The following is a 15234-nucleotide window of genomic DNA, read 5'->3' on the forward strand; positions in this document are numbered from 1 at the left end:
GTGACTCCATCCTGGAGAGAAATATCTGCTGTGCTGCTGCCATCAACACCCTTGTTTATAGATGCTGGAGATCGGCCTGTTTCCAGTGTGGTCCTGTTTCTCTGACCCTGACTGGGTGGATGTGCTCTCTTCGTCCTCTGGCATGGGAGCTGGCTCGGAGCTCGTCTGCCTGGCTGTGTCTTTCCTGGACGGGGCCGCCTTTTACAGCTGCTTTTTGTATCTCTGCTTCTGTCTCCTTGAACCCCAGTCGGCCTCGGCAGATGGCCGCTCACACTGAGCCTGGTTCTGCTGGAGGTTTCTTCCTGTTACAAGGGAGTTTTTCCTCTCCACTGTCGCTATAAGAATGCTTAGTGTGAGGGATTGCATTTCAGTCAATGAGTCGATGCAATCAACTGGTTTTCCTTAGATAGAAAACTTTGAATCAATTTGACTGGATGATCTGGTTGAACTGTAAAGTGCCATGAGATGACTTGTGTTGTGAATTTGGTGCTATATAAATAAACTGAATTGAATTGAAATAAGGCCTGACAACAGTGTATTCCAAAACAGAAAACCAAAGTAATTACCAAAAGTGTAACTTAATCTAAACCAATTTAGCTGTATTTGAACAGATCTTTACAAAACTGTAGAGACCTATAAGCAGAATTTGAATGGAGAGACGTTTATTTTAGGACTGTTATCTAATTTATTAAATTATTTATTTTCTGTGTTTGTTAATGTACCCATTATATCAATCTAGATTATAATCTGGTGGGTTGATTGAATCCCCATTAGTTCATCTGACTCCTACGTAGTGTTGTTGCCAAGTAGTCATATTTCCCACCGTCCTTGAAGTAGTCAGGGCGGGACTTTCTAGTGGGCGTGGCTTATGTAAATGAGGACCCGACAGCTTGAATAGATGCTCTGGCTGATGTGAAAAGCGGGACACTTGCTGTTTTAGAGACAACCAGCGCGCGAGGAGACGAAAATCCCCGAGTGGACAAACAAAACCCGGAGATCCACAGTTCCCACAGCTCCAGCATGGCGTCCAAATGCCCCAAATGCGACAAGACTGTGTATTTCGGTGAGTAAAGCACGTTTAAAACGACTTTTGACTGATATTTATGTCTGATAAACGTAAATAGTAAATAAAATAATAGTCAGGTCGTTCAATTTTTTGGTCTTAAACATTTAGGCTGTCTGGTTACATACAACCTATGAATCACACTGTTTTGTTTTTTAAAATAAAGTTTAGATAAGAGCAAAAATTCATTTTCTGTATTTTTAAATAGCATTTCCATTCTATGCAGCATCATGTTTTCTGTTTTAAAACTCATTTGCTTGAAGTTGTAATTAAAAAAATAAAAGAAAAACATTATAGAGGCGGGAAATGTTTAAATGTTTCCTTGTTTTCTCAAAGGATTCCACAGAGAAGTCCACAGCATTCCTTTCACTGAGCCAAATTTAGGGGTCAGAGTCACTGGAAGAGTAAATGATTCACATGAATAAACTTTGGGGAAACCAAAAGCTGCAGATCTGAAGGAGTTAATGAACAAACAAAAAGTAAACAAACACTTTATCCAATAAATGCTCCCTCTTTGTGTCATAAAGTGTTGGTAATAGTGGATATTTGGGATTTCTGTTCCGTCTGCTGTAGATCAGATGAAGGATTTATCCTGCCCTGAGTCTGATCTGGGCCATTTTTAATTTGTTGTGTTTGGTAAAGCTCCAGGCTCCACGGTTGGCTCTGAAGAATAGCTGTCACAGACCTATTGCCAAGAGAGCCATATGCTGAGAGTGTCCACATGCAGAGGAGTGGAGCAACATCATGCTGCGTCAGTGGGATGGAAACCAGCAAATGTGCATCTTTTTCATCTTTGTAAACGAAGCTGAGAAATCAAAACAACCACATGAGGAGAGACTCCTACCTCCATACAGCGAGGATGATTACTGCTTATATGCTCGATTACATAAAAAAGATGCTTACAGTTCAGTATGTGCTCAAATTAAAGGAGCCTAGATCCTCAACGTAAACGATAATTAACATCCTCTACTCTTCAGGTGCATCCTTCTTTGCTGATTTTTAAAAAATCTCATTCTGTTTATGCTGTTTTTTTTTGTAATCCAGTGTTTGTGTTGGTAAAACAGAAAAGAACAGCTTTTCAGCATTCACAGCGCGGCTCAGAAGCAATTATGCGAGTGGATGGAAGGACCTTTATGTAACAGAAGCGGGCCGCGCCACACATCACAGCTGCTCCTCATCCTCTGGGTCACAGGAGTCACTGGCACGGAATAACATCCCAACAAATAAGATTTATTCACAGCTTTTGAACATATGAGGATTCAGTGTTGTGTCAGTTTGCTTTACGTAACACACATTGGTCCAGGGCCAGTTATTTTTGGGTGAGGTGTGTCTTTCTGGGAGGAGTAAGTGACGAGGATGATGGAGGGATCATGGAGGGGCGTTTGGGAGGTGTTAGTGACAATATTAGCGTTTCGATCATTTTACAGGGAGGCTGTGAAATGCCTGAGGAAGGATGGTGGGAGTAGCATGTGTCCTGCAGCATCAACACCATGCCTGATGACTGGTAGATACTGAAAAGTTCAGCGGCGCTTCCTACACGCGCATTAGCACATACTCCTTGCAGTCATTTGTCTCTTTAAAGATGTGAGGAATTCAGATTATGGTTGAATGAACAGGTCTGCAGGAGTTTAGAAGTCACAAAGCAGACATGAGTGGGAGTGATGATCTATCCATTGGTGTGAAAGCATCTGTCTCCCCAGTGATGCTCTACAGCTGTTTTAAAAAAAACATGAGGTTGTACTTTGTCCCCTCTAAGGCAGCTGGAAATCTATTCTGAATAGATGCTTGAACCATTGTGGCAGACTGTTTGTCTCAGCTTGAATGCAGCCACCCTACTGAGGAAGATCATTTTGCTAACTTGGTCAGGAACCAAATCACAATAACAGGCCAGGTTATAGACGGACCAGCAGAGGGACCTTGCCTCACTTAACTCTTTAGGATGTGGTGGAGCAGTGGCTCTACTGTAAACTCTACCCAGATCATTCAGCCCCACCACCTAAAGGCTGATTAATACTCAGAAACCAGGTCGTTTGCGTGTGTCGCAATGAATGCAAATGTGACTCCGCCCCTTCCGGAGACGCTCTGCTGCACCTCTCAAAAACTGTAGGTGACCACAGTGCTGCAGACAGGAGGCCTCTGATTGGTCAATTCTACATTCACTCTACTCTATCTGTATTTCCTGTTTGGTTCCGTACCAGCTTGTTTTGTTTTTATGACCGCCATTGTGGAAAACGACTCGTGAAGTTGGATCAGCTAGAAGAGCGAAGTGCACAAGAACGCTGGGACCCTTTTTCCACCTGGATCCCCGTTCTTTTTGGCCCTCATGTCCGTCCGTTGTCAGACAAAGTTGCCCCCATTTCATCATAGGGGTGTAAATCACATCAATCATGGCGATTCAATTCAGTATCGATTTCCTGTACCAACGATTCAATTATTTTCGATACTTTAGAATACACCACAATAGGATTCGATAAATGTATTTTTTTTTTACACCTTACAGGCTAGACAATGTTTCAAATTTGAAATAAATCAATGAAAGCTGTAATATTGTTATGCATTTTATTTGAGAAACAACAGCAAATAACAGAAGTAGAAAAGTTGCACTCCACCTATTCCTATTAAAACCTCATTCACTGAATAATAATAATACCCCTGCGTTATAGATTCTGAAAGGCCTTGCATCAAAAAATACTGCACACAATCAGTGCAATGAGTGCAATGCAATACCTCGGCTCCAGACGTCCCGCCCCCTCCACAGACGCTCCGCTGCACCTCTCCCAAATTGTAGCTGACCGCAAACAGTGCCGCAGACAGGAGGCCGGCTTGTTTTGTTTTTATGACCGAAATTGTGGAAAACAACTCGTGAAGTTTGACCCGAGGTGCGCGAGAACGCTGGAACCCTTTTTCCACCTGGATCGCCGCTCTTTTTGGCCCTCATGTCCTAGCCTGACGTAGTCTTACTCAATTCTAGTCAGAATATGAGTCTGATACTGCTCCATAGAGCTGTGATTGTGGGGCGTGTTTTGAACGAACCAGGAAAAAAAATGCCTCTGCACTCAATTGGATAGACCTACAACCAATAAGAGCAACGGAGTGTGTGACGTATGTTAAGCGAGGCATAGTTGTTGTCAACAAAAATCAAAGCGTGCAGTTGCACGCTAGAATAACAAGATGAGCCTTGACCGCGTTTCTCCGTTCCTCTTTTAAAATTAATTTGCTGTCGGCATCTTCTAGAACAGACCTAATAGCAGAATCTACTCACATAAACTCTCCGGCGGCAGCCATTTTTGTTGTCACCCAAGCCCGCCCTGACAATTTGATTGGATCGCCAGAGGGTGGGCGATCATACTCGCGCTACTATGGAGCAATGCCAGACCGAACTTCCTGACCTCAAACCTTGTGGGCGGGACTAAGTTCGGAATGGCACCCAGGCTACTCATGTCCCTCAGTCGTCGGACTAAACTCGCCCCCACTTCCTCTCCGCCTCGGTGAATTCTAGACCCATAGCGTGTAGCGCAGACCACGCTTCAATATTGAGCATAAATCAAAAATGTCTGCATCAAGCTCACTGCAACACACTGCTGTAAGAGTATAACCAGGAAGCGAGGTAGGAGGACAAAATAGGATTAGCGCCACCGCAGCACGGGAGGAGAATTACACCCAGGAGCAAATGGATAAAAATAGACCAGAGAAAAAAAAAAAACATGAATCGACTCTCTTGCGGACGTATCAATGCATCGGATCGTCGGCTGTTGGATCGATGCATCGATACAAAACGATTATTATTTATACCCCCACTTATATACCCATATAACGCTTCAATAATGGGCATAAATCAAAAATATCTGCGACAAGTTCACTGCGACACGCTGCTGCGGGAGGATAACCAGCCCTTTATGAAGCGGCTCGTCCTCCATCATCCTAACTTTAATACAATAGTTGAGGGTTTGAACATGGACACATTTACCTGTTTCCCTTGGGACTGACTTCCCATGGTTAATGGAGCTAGCTGACCGTCTTAAGGTCATGATCTGTATCTAATCCACCGATGCTTCTCTCAGTCACCACAAGGAATCTCCTTTCAACACTTGTTTATGATCTTATCTCTGGGGTTGAAGAACAGATAAATGGGATTGGGGATGGGAACAGTTTTATCGCGGCAGATGAGTCACATGTTCATCAAAAAAAGGACAAGGCATGTTTTTTTTAATCAAATATCACAAATAATTTTATTAGTATTCTGTAATCAATTGACCAGATTTGCACATTTTTTATTTTTTTTTGGCATAAGCACAATATTGACATAGTTTCCTAATGGACTGCTTCTTGATGACCAGAGAACCACATTACCTGCTAAAAACAGAAGAGAAGATCCCAAACTCACATTCTCTCCTCTACATGACTGTGCCTTAAGTGAAAAGAACAAAAAAGTTCTCCTTTTCCAAATGCTCTCTAAAGCTGTGTTATTAGTGGAGAAAATGGTCCATTTCCCGTCTCGCGTTTCTATCTTTTTTTTCTTCTTGCGTTGGTGGTTTGGGGTGTGTTCTAAGGAGCAGCGACTCGCCCTCCCTGCAGGAACCCGCCTGGCCCTGCAGCTGGTTCCCTTGGTATAGGAATTAACCAACAGTAGATTCATTATTTAACTCTAAACCGTTTATTTGTCTCTTAAAAAACAAATGCTCATTCAACAGGCAGTGGTGAGCCATGGCTGGGGTGGAAATTCCTCTGGTTTTCCATTGCAACTTTATTGGACACTGACGTTTGAGCTTAATTGCAACTTTAAGGGGAAATGCAAACCTCTGCTTGTGCTGTGTCTGCAACTGAAAATGCATATTTGCCTTCAGTGACCTAAAAGAACATCCGGAAGAAAAAAAAAAAAAAGGAAATCCCTCTCCGGATTTGCTATTGAAAGAATGCAAACGTCTTAGGGGGATTGCTACGAGGGTATGGTTGGTTGATTTTTAAATTCCACATGTCCACGTTGTGGCCCTGCATGTGTTTGGGGACAGAACAGCTTGGAATAATACACAGGGGACTCTAGGCAGACATGTAACTAGGATGAGTGGAAATTCACTGCGTGTGATAAGCTCCATCTCCTAACTCCAAGCCTGAATTCAGCTGATCTGTATCGTTTGCACGGCACACAGGAGCAATGCATCTTTGTGCCACTGACTGAATAAACGAGGACTTAATGGGGACTAATGGAGCTCCTCTGTGAGTTTCTCCTTTCTCTCTTTTATCCACCGACTCCTCTCGGTCTCTGGGTTGGCGGAACAGGAGCTGTAATTCCTCCTCTACTTTCCTTTCTGCTCTAACTGCATGGAGCGGGGGTTACAGGGTGAGGTGGTTTTGCCTTTCTTTAAATGGAGACTCCCTGAGCCCTTGGTGCATTCTAATGAGAAGCGACATCTCTATTCACGCTGAGCTCTTTTTGTCTCTGCACACGTTTGTGTTTCCAGAGAGCCCAAGTACCTTGGTCGCCTCTGTCTGGCTGTACAGGTCAGCGGTCCGTTTCCCACATGCCTCTCTTCTTTTATTCCCATAACAGCCCCATAATACGCTTTTTTTTCCCACTGTCATTGCTAGAGCACCCTGTCTTCCACTTGGCTGCCCAGCAGGCTGGGTGAATGTGCCTTCTTGGTTATGTAACTTTTTTTTTTTCTTGAGGTTTTTTTTTTCTCCTCCCTTGCATCTAGAACTTGCGTAACCCACCAGATCCTGTGTGCCAGTCAGCGAGGATCCCTTTTCTCTGCCTTTTTGAAGCACAAATATGATCCTCTAATTGAGATCACATTAAGTCCGGTGCTGACAGCTCCTCCTTTTCCCGCTGCTCCACACACAGGTGCAACCTTTGCTGTGGTCTGACCTGTTACCAAACAGAACAGAGGAACACAGTCATTCCTTCATCCCAAGGCAAACTATACTCTCCCTGTTTTTGAACGAAAGGATGATGTTTGCAGAAGTACTGGTCCCCTACTACTAATAGTTGTACCCACAGGGCAACAGTTTATCTTTTCCAGTCAAATTTCTTAAGGAGGTGGATATTTCACATGGGAATATCTAACTTCAAAGAAAACAACAGGTTTTGTAAAATATTTTAGGGATGCACGATATAATCGGCCCCCTATCGGTATCGGCCTTAAAACTGAATATCGGACATCGGCCACCCCACCGATATTTAACCCAATATTTGATCAGCTTCTGAGTTTCTAAAATCTAAAAAAAAAAAAATACTACTTCTTCTTCCTCAAAAACTTCTTTTATACAGACATAAAAACTTCTAAAGACGAGGGAAAAAATATTGATACATTAAAATATCCCAATATCTTCATATGCTGATATATTGCCATTTCAAAACACCATATCAATCTCTTTTACTAATGAAATATTGCTATATGTCATCGTTATGCTACGAAATCCCCCGAAAATTCACGAAACTTTGCCATATTTCTATGTTGATATATTGACGCGGTATCGATCTATTTTACTAACAAAATCTCACAAGAATTTGCAAAATATCAAGAGAGTTTGTAACAGAACGATTAAATTTCACAAGATTTTGAAATTAAAATAGATCAATTTGATATTAGCATATAAATATGTTTGAGTATATTATTTTTCAAAGTGTCAGAAATGGATAACAAAACTGCTATTTTCAATGACTACTTATTTTTGTCCAGCTTTAACATCGGTATCGATATCGGTTATCGGCTACATGAGTTTTAAAATATCGGCATATCGGATATCGGCCAAAATCCCGATATCGTGCATCCCTAAAATATTTATTTCTGGGAACTGTGCTGACCACTGGGCTGTAGTTTTTAATCTTTCATGCATCATCCATCCATTTTCTGTCACGCTTATCCCTGCTGGTGTCGCAAATTTGGCCTTATGCTAAGTTAAATTGACAATACATTATTGGTTAACAGTTCCTACATATTACACTTAAAATGTCCTTTTTAAGCTTAATATGTAATAAATGTCAAAAAGGATCTCAGGGCTTTAACATAAGAAAGACGTGCACAGCATCCCATGACCTCCGCCGTACTTGTTGGTTTAAGGTGCTTTTTGCATATTCAGCTGAGATGTTGGCTACCGAAAAGCCCAGGCTTGTTTTCAAAGCACACAGTTCGGGTTTAACTCCTAGTAGACTTAAGCAGACAGAACATGTTTAACTTTGTGTTGGTTGGACTAAAAAAGTGGGTATGGAGCAAGGATGGATACATCCTTACACCGTACTCGCCTTTAATCGTTCAGGAGTTTCCTATCAGAAATTACATAAGAAAGTCTCCTGACGTCGGTTATAGCAGAGAAACTTCGAGTTAACTAAGGGGGCCCAATCAATCAGCCCAGATTTTCTTAAAGTTTAGGAAACAAACCAAATATAAATGTTATGACTCATTTATTTAACAACTGCGCACAAAATCTTACACCAAAAGTTCTCTGAATTGGTCAACATGTAAATAAAAAAAAGTGTCATTATCAATTATCATCTCTGTGATTTTTTTTTTTTAGTGGCCCGTATTACATGGAAAAATGTCACTTTTTTCCTTTGCTTCCATCAAAGTTAGCTGCTTCCCACTGCTTCTTTTTTGTTTGCTGATTCCGATAATCTCAGCATCTTCTTTGTTATGAAACTTCTAGAGGTGTTTCATTAAGTTGTTGGTGTTATAGTTTGAAGATTTAACACCGCCTCTTGGAACATTTCTCCCACAAATATTGCACGTAGCCATTGGGCTAGTAGGCTTAGAGAGCGTGAAAAAATTCCATGCCGCAGATTCTTTCGCTCGCTCCATCATAAACAATATGGCCGTGTTGTGTTGTTGCGCTGCTGCATGACAGCACAGCATAGCATAGAGTTAGAATGAACAGTTCAGTCCTATATCGAGTCAATTGATACCGATACCGATCTAGTTTTTTTTCTTTATATCTGGACAGATACCGATAAAAATATCGGATCGGTGCATCCCTACTTTTGATGGATTAAACTTTTCATTCACATTTGAGAGTTTTACTTTGTACAATTAAAACAGATTTGTATTGTTTCATATTAAGCTTTAATAAAATTGGAACATTTAGGGCGTATTGTGATCTATAAGAAACCTAATAAAAGTATTTATTTGAAAAATTGGTATCGGTCCAAATTTTGGGGAGAAATTTACTCAGTATCTATTAATTATGACAGTTTCCAAACTCGCTGTTTAAAAGTCTACCCATTAGCATGTTTCTAATTTCCCACTCTTAGATAATAAGCCTCAGGTAGCTTTTACCTCTCACCATCATGCTTACTGTGTTTAATGACAGGATGAATTTAGAACCAGCTTTATTCGGTCATTACTGCACAATCAATGGATACGAATTCCGTCACATGGGTCCTAGTAACTGAAAGAAAAGACTGCAGTACGTCACATTATTACCCCAGGGAAGCAGGAAGTCATGGATTAGCAATTAGTTCTGAGAAGATCAACTTCAAAAAGAAAACTGTACTTTTTTTAGCTTGTTTGGGACTACTTTTAACTTAAAAAAAACAAAACAAAAAAGAGTTTTTTTCCTCACCAAATAAAGAATTCAACCTTATGTAACGGTATAACCTTCACTGCAATACAAGATACAAATTTCCTTTGTCTTTCTAAAGATTTCCTTTTATTCTCAGTGCAAAAAAATGGCAATAATAGTACCGTATTTTCTGGACTATAGAGCGCACCTCACTGTAAGCCATACCCACTAAATACGTTGAAAAAACTGGAAACGTACATGCATAAGCAGCACCGGACTACTGAATTGTCCCACCAAACCTGTAGGGGGAGCTCTACATATTAGCCCCTAGAAGAGGGACGAAGAAGAATGCTAGCGCATGTTAGCTTGTTGGTTTGCAGCAGTAAGAGCTTCTGCTGAAAGAAGTGGCTCAATTGGCTCTTTAAAACAGCTCTGCAGGAGTTGAGCCAAGTCTCTTCATTGGTTCGGCAGCTTTAATGAGGCAAATAAATGGCAAAATATGTGAATTCGGGACATCTGTTCTGTTGTGCCGGCTGCTAGCATGTTCCTTTGCTAAATGAAATGGAAAAAAAAATGTCCCCCTCTGGTTGTCAGGAAAAATCCACTGAAAAGCTGCACTTTCTTATAAGTCGCATGGTTCAAAGCGTGGGAAAAAAGTAGCAGCTAATGGTCCCCAAGTAATGCATATAGTAATGCATATAGTTATACATACATCTCAGGCATCTTGCTTCATCTCTCTGTATAAAATTCCTCAAAGATGAGAAATGGGGAATGGCTTTGTGATGAGAAACTGTTTAGCAGAGTAAAATCTGCTCTGCAAATCACTTGGAAATAATATTAGCTAACGTCTGTGTTTCAAATCATCTAGAATGAGCTGGAAATGAGGTGATATCTGATATTGAGGATAGAGTTTCATTCTTGTGTCGTATGCGTTGAGGTGCTCGATAAGCCAGGCTGACTGGTTTCTCCGTTTCTTCTGGATATTGATGACGGTAAAGAGAAATGGCTGGAGCCCATTTTACAGACCTGACCACAAAATAAACAATTGATCTGATGAAAAGATCGATTTGGAAACATACCACGCTTCACTTGATGCTTTTTTGAGTTCGTCCACATTTTAATTTTGTAAAAGGTGCATGCATATTTTAATTGGACCTGATTGATACAATAAACTGCATGCATGTCTCACTTAAATTAGAGTGCTTTTCTTTTTATTGCTAGAAGCTTCTTCACCAAACCATCCTGTAATTCAGACATGGTCCATGCAATCGCACCACCTTAAAAGACTCTAATGATTAAAGTTGGTGCTTCTATTTGTGTCTCTCCGTTAGCTGCTTTATTATCAGATTAAAGCAATCAGGTGCACAATAGAACTTATAGCAAACGTCTTCCTTTCTGAGAACCATTTGATCTCTGAAAGCCATGAAGCTTGGACACGGCGTCCCTTTTTTCCCGGAGAAAAAAAGATTTGGTGCAAGGAAAGCAGGCTGAGGGATTCGGAAATGTGATCAAGTCAAAAAGAGATGGAGCGCTGAGTGGCTGCTTCGCCCGCGGGTCTGAGTTTACTGCGCCCCATTTACGTCAGCAGGCGGGATTCACAAGGTCGGAGACTCTCTTTTACATAAAGGAGGGGGTGAGCCTGGAGAGGAAACCTCGCCTCGTCTGAGGTAATGGAAGACCTCCAGAGATGGATTTCCTTTCCGATGAGGTTACATCAGCCACAGGGAGAGAGAGGGAGCTGGATCTGAAATAATTTTTGGTAGGTGTGAAGCAAAAGAACAACCAGCTCAGTGAGGCACTCTGCGAGCTACGCACATTCACTGACTGACCATGACCAGATCAATGCTGCTGGTCAGAGTCAGCTCACTCAGTTCACAGACTTCAGCAGCATCCTCATCCTCCTCCTGTTATATAAAAACCTAATTTATACGACACTACACCTCTTTGTTGGTTGTTTAGGTCTTTGAAGAGGTCAACAGACGTCCTTTCATCTAAATTATAAAAGTAATTCTTTCATTTCCATCTCAATCTTTTTTAATACACAGAAAACATTTTTTTTCACATTTTCCTGTGAGTTATAGACTCGCAGCTACCCTCCTAAAATAACCATTAGCTATTTATTATGATATTAACTGTGTATCAAACAAAATTAGTGCAAATAAAAATTGACTAAGCTAACTAAACTAGATAACAGAATATGAAAGTTTCTGTGATAGAGCTCTCATCGAAACTTTACTGTGGTTAGGGGACACTGTCAGCCAGGTTTTAATATCTACTCACATCATATAACATCCAGAATATATTACTGGATAAATTATGTATTTAGCAGGTTTTGATAAGAATTTTGAATTTAATGGCCAAAAAGGTCCTTAGTGATATATTGGGCAGCTCTAGTTCCAAGCTTCAGCTGATCTGTTATATTCAATGCTGCCCTCTGCGGATGATCCCTGTGCACCCCCCCCCCCAGAGCAAAGCTATACTTTGCTTTGCTTTTGCCCGGCGGCGGCCGGGGTCAAAATCCGCTATTGGAATCGCACCAAACTGGAAAAAGAACGTAGAGAAGAATCAGTTTGTCAGATTAAAATTAGTAACGACTAGGGTTGTCAAAAGTATCGATATTAAAAAAAGTATCGATACTGAAATGTTATATCGGGATACAATACTCATTTTCAAAAGTATCGATACAGTGCTACCACCAGTAGCACCTAAGCAGTCATTCATCTAAAGTGCAGAATAGAGGAAAATGCACTTTCTGAACACTGTGTGAGTGAATAATTCTGTGCACTTTTCAGTTTGAGACTTTTTTTGTAACAGGTGCAGCTGCTGAGAATTATTTTTGTTTCTTAACCGGTTTGGCTAGTGTCATTGTTATGTGTGCAAAGCATAGCCAAGGAAGGAAAACTTAATTTTAATTTTGTAAGTTTTTTATCAAGCTTGCTTAATACTGTGCACAGCAAACAACCTCAAAATATTGTGATTATTGTTTATTGTATTTATTTATTTATTTATTTATTTATTGTATTTTATTTATTAATCAAAATATTTCTGTTGAAATTTGGAGTTTTTACCTTTGTGGTATCGAAAATGGTATCGAGTATCGAATATTTTCCTTAGTATCGGTATCGAGTTGAAAAGTTTAGTATTGTGACAACCCTAGTAACGACAGATCGGTAACTACAAATTATATCATAATTCACATATATTCCGAAAAACTAACACAGTTTATTTAATAGATTGGATGCAAACTATTGGTTCTTCAACATACCAGAAAGCAGATTTCTCATCTCCATCAAAATATTTATTTTATACACAGGGGCTTAAAAGTATAATCAAATCCAGTCAAAATAAACTTTTTTTTTGCAGGAATAGATGAAGAGATGTTGAGTTTGGAAGGAGAGAACAAACATAGTTCATAAAAAAATCAGTTTTCTATGATCCTAGTTATCCCTGTTACAAAAATCCACAACAAAAAGAAAATATTTGGGAAGAAACTGAACATATGCTGGATGCTGATGGGGATTTCTTTAATATGTCATATTAAATTAAGCAATAATTTCCGCATATTTTGCTCTAATGAATTTAATAATAATATCGCGCCTGCTTTCTTCGAGCTCAGAGGTAGTCGAAAGCGCAGCAGGACGGGAGGAACAGTGGAGGCTGTAGCCTTTGCTTTGCGCAGGCGGGGCGGAGCGATGACGGAGGATGGGGGATTTCGGGGTCAATCAGCATTATGCTCAGATTTTCCTTTTTTAATTCCTAGACGATGATTGTTTCCTCATATACGTTCTCGCTCATGTGAATCCTTTGTCCATCATCTGAACCTTCCTTCTTTGTGTTCTACTTTGCATTTCTATCACTCTTTCTTTTTCTGTCTTTCCCTCTCTTTCTCTCTCTTTTTCTTTCTTATAACTTTCCATGTTATTTCCTTTCTATCTCTTCTTTTGTCCTCGTATTCTTTCCTTGCACTCATGCAAAAGCTGGGAAAGTATTAAATTAAATGTAAAGAGATCCCAGAGGAAAATAAACACTTTGTTTTCTTATACCGGTTCTGGTTGATGTATTCTTCAGTCTTATTGTTGTTGTAGTTTTTAACGTAAAAATCTGCACAGATGAGAGAATGCTCTTGTGAAGTTTGCTTCCTGAATGTTCTGAAATGTGCAGACAAGAAAAGAAAAAGTGGTAAATTCACTGCATATTTATCTGTTGAGAACTTCCTTTGGAGCATGAATGCCCATTGTCTTTATGTCAAGGAAAAGGTCAGAGGTCCATGAGGGTGTTTTTCCTCCAGAGAACGGAAAAAAGAAGGATGCAGGCAACAAAGCACAGGGTGCTTAGTTGTTTCTTTGTCATTTCTCCCAGCTCATTGGCCTGCAGTCTGCTGTTCAGGTGTGCGGACACACCGTTATCACACTGCTGCTACAAACGGCAGATCCCAAACACCAGCCTGGACACCGCTGCCTCTTTGTGGATGAAGGGAGGTCTGCGTGTTTGTGCTTAACTGTGTTCTAAGTGGGTTTGTTGCAGAAAAAGTATAATAGGTGGGTCCAGGTTTGCAGAAGCCTCAGCAGAACAGCACATAAAGCAGCCATGATCTCAGTGATCGGGAGGGATATTAAGTTATGTTTCAACAGAAACATCATTGGGGAACCAAAGCTTCTAATTACATTTCTGATTAATCCAAATGCTAAACAGATTTTTCTCTTATAGAAACAAGCTCCCAATCAGAAGTCCTGTTGTCCTCTTCCTTGTCAAGCAAATTACATTTCCGCCTGTTGCACCGTGATCGAATTATTGACTGATAGGCAAACACCCATATGAGATTTCCAAGCCCAGACATCCAGCCGGAGCTTCCTGTCATTTTTAAATGCTGCGAACTCGCCTGCCTAAATGTTGTTCAGCGCTCTGGGGTTGTTTATCCTGAGTAAAATGGGGAACTAATTTCCCCCCAAACTCGAATCGGAGTCCGACAGCTTTGGTGCAGCTGCTCTGTCACTGCTGACAATCAGGAAACGCTAATTAAGTCATTCGGAGAAACGGGGCTTAATGTTTCCCCTCAGAATGCTGCTCATTAGCATTCTGTTCCTTAATGTTCTGTCCAATTTGCTGTGTTTGTGGACAGTTTGTTGCAGGTCTGTTCCCAAGCTACTGCCTTTATGGAAACCCAGTCTAGACTACGCATGACTCCTGTAGCCGAAACAAACGGAGAGAATTAAATTAGAACCCTTTAGGAATCTCTGTCTGATGCAAACAGGACGGAGACTCGTAGGATCTAAAACCCCGTCACGAGCACTTCATGTTCACTGATACCAAATCTGTTTAATGTTGAATGGGCCTTTTTATTCTCCTCAGTTAGACTGGAGCAGAAATAAACCTGAAGTGAGATTATATTATGTAGGATATATCTTTAGAACTGTGAGAGTTTTTGGTTGTTGTTCTCAAAGAAAATGACGCCTGCTTTTGTTTTATAGTGTGCATTTCTTTGCAAATCATGCTTGCCATGTGTCAATGTGTTATAATAAACCGGCATGATGTAGTGGAGAATTGGGATAGATTTTCAACTCATGTTGCAAATATAAATAATAAAATCAAATAAAATCAATCATTGTTCTACTGGTACAATCTGTTTGCTCATTGGCTCAGAAGGCTAATTGATGATTAGAAAACCCTTGTGCAAT

The 15234-nt window shown here is 40.6% G+C and overlaps 1 protein-coding gene across 1 annotated transcript in view; it reads left to right on the forward strand.

Annotated features, from left to right (window-relative positions):
• Window positions 1-908: 908 nt before the first annotated feature.
• Window positions 909-15234, forward strand: part of crip2 (cysteine-rich protein 2) — a 34899-nt gene continuing 20573 nt past the window's right edge. The window contains exon 1 of the mRNA XM_038293389.1: window positions 909-1063. Coding sequence (XP_038149317.1) covers window positions 1021-1063 — 43 coding nt within the window. The 5' untranslated portion in view covers window positions 909-1020. The remainder of the gene's footprint in view (window positions 1064-15234) is intronic.

This window comes from Cyprinodon tularosa, unplaced genomic scaffold, assembly GCF_016077235.1.
Source record: "Cyprinodon tularosa strain WSP-4 unplaced genomic scaffold, ASM1607723v1 ctg325, whole genome shotgun sequence".
NCBI classification, from domain to species: Eukaryota; Metazoa; Chordata; class Actinopteri; order Cyprinodontiformes; family Cyprinodontidae; genus Cyprinodon; species Cyprinodon tularosa.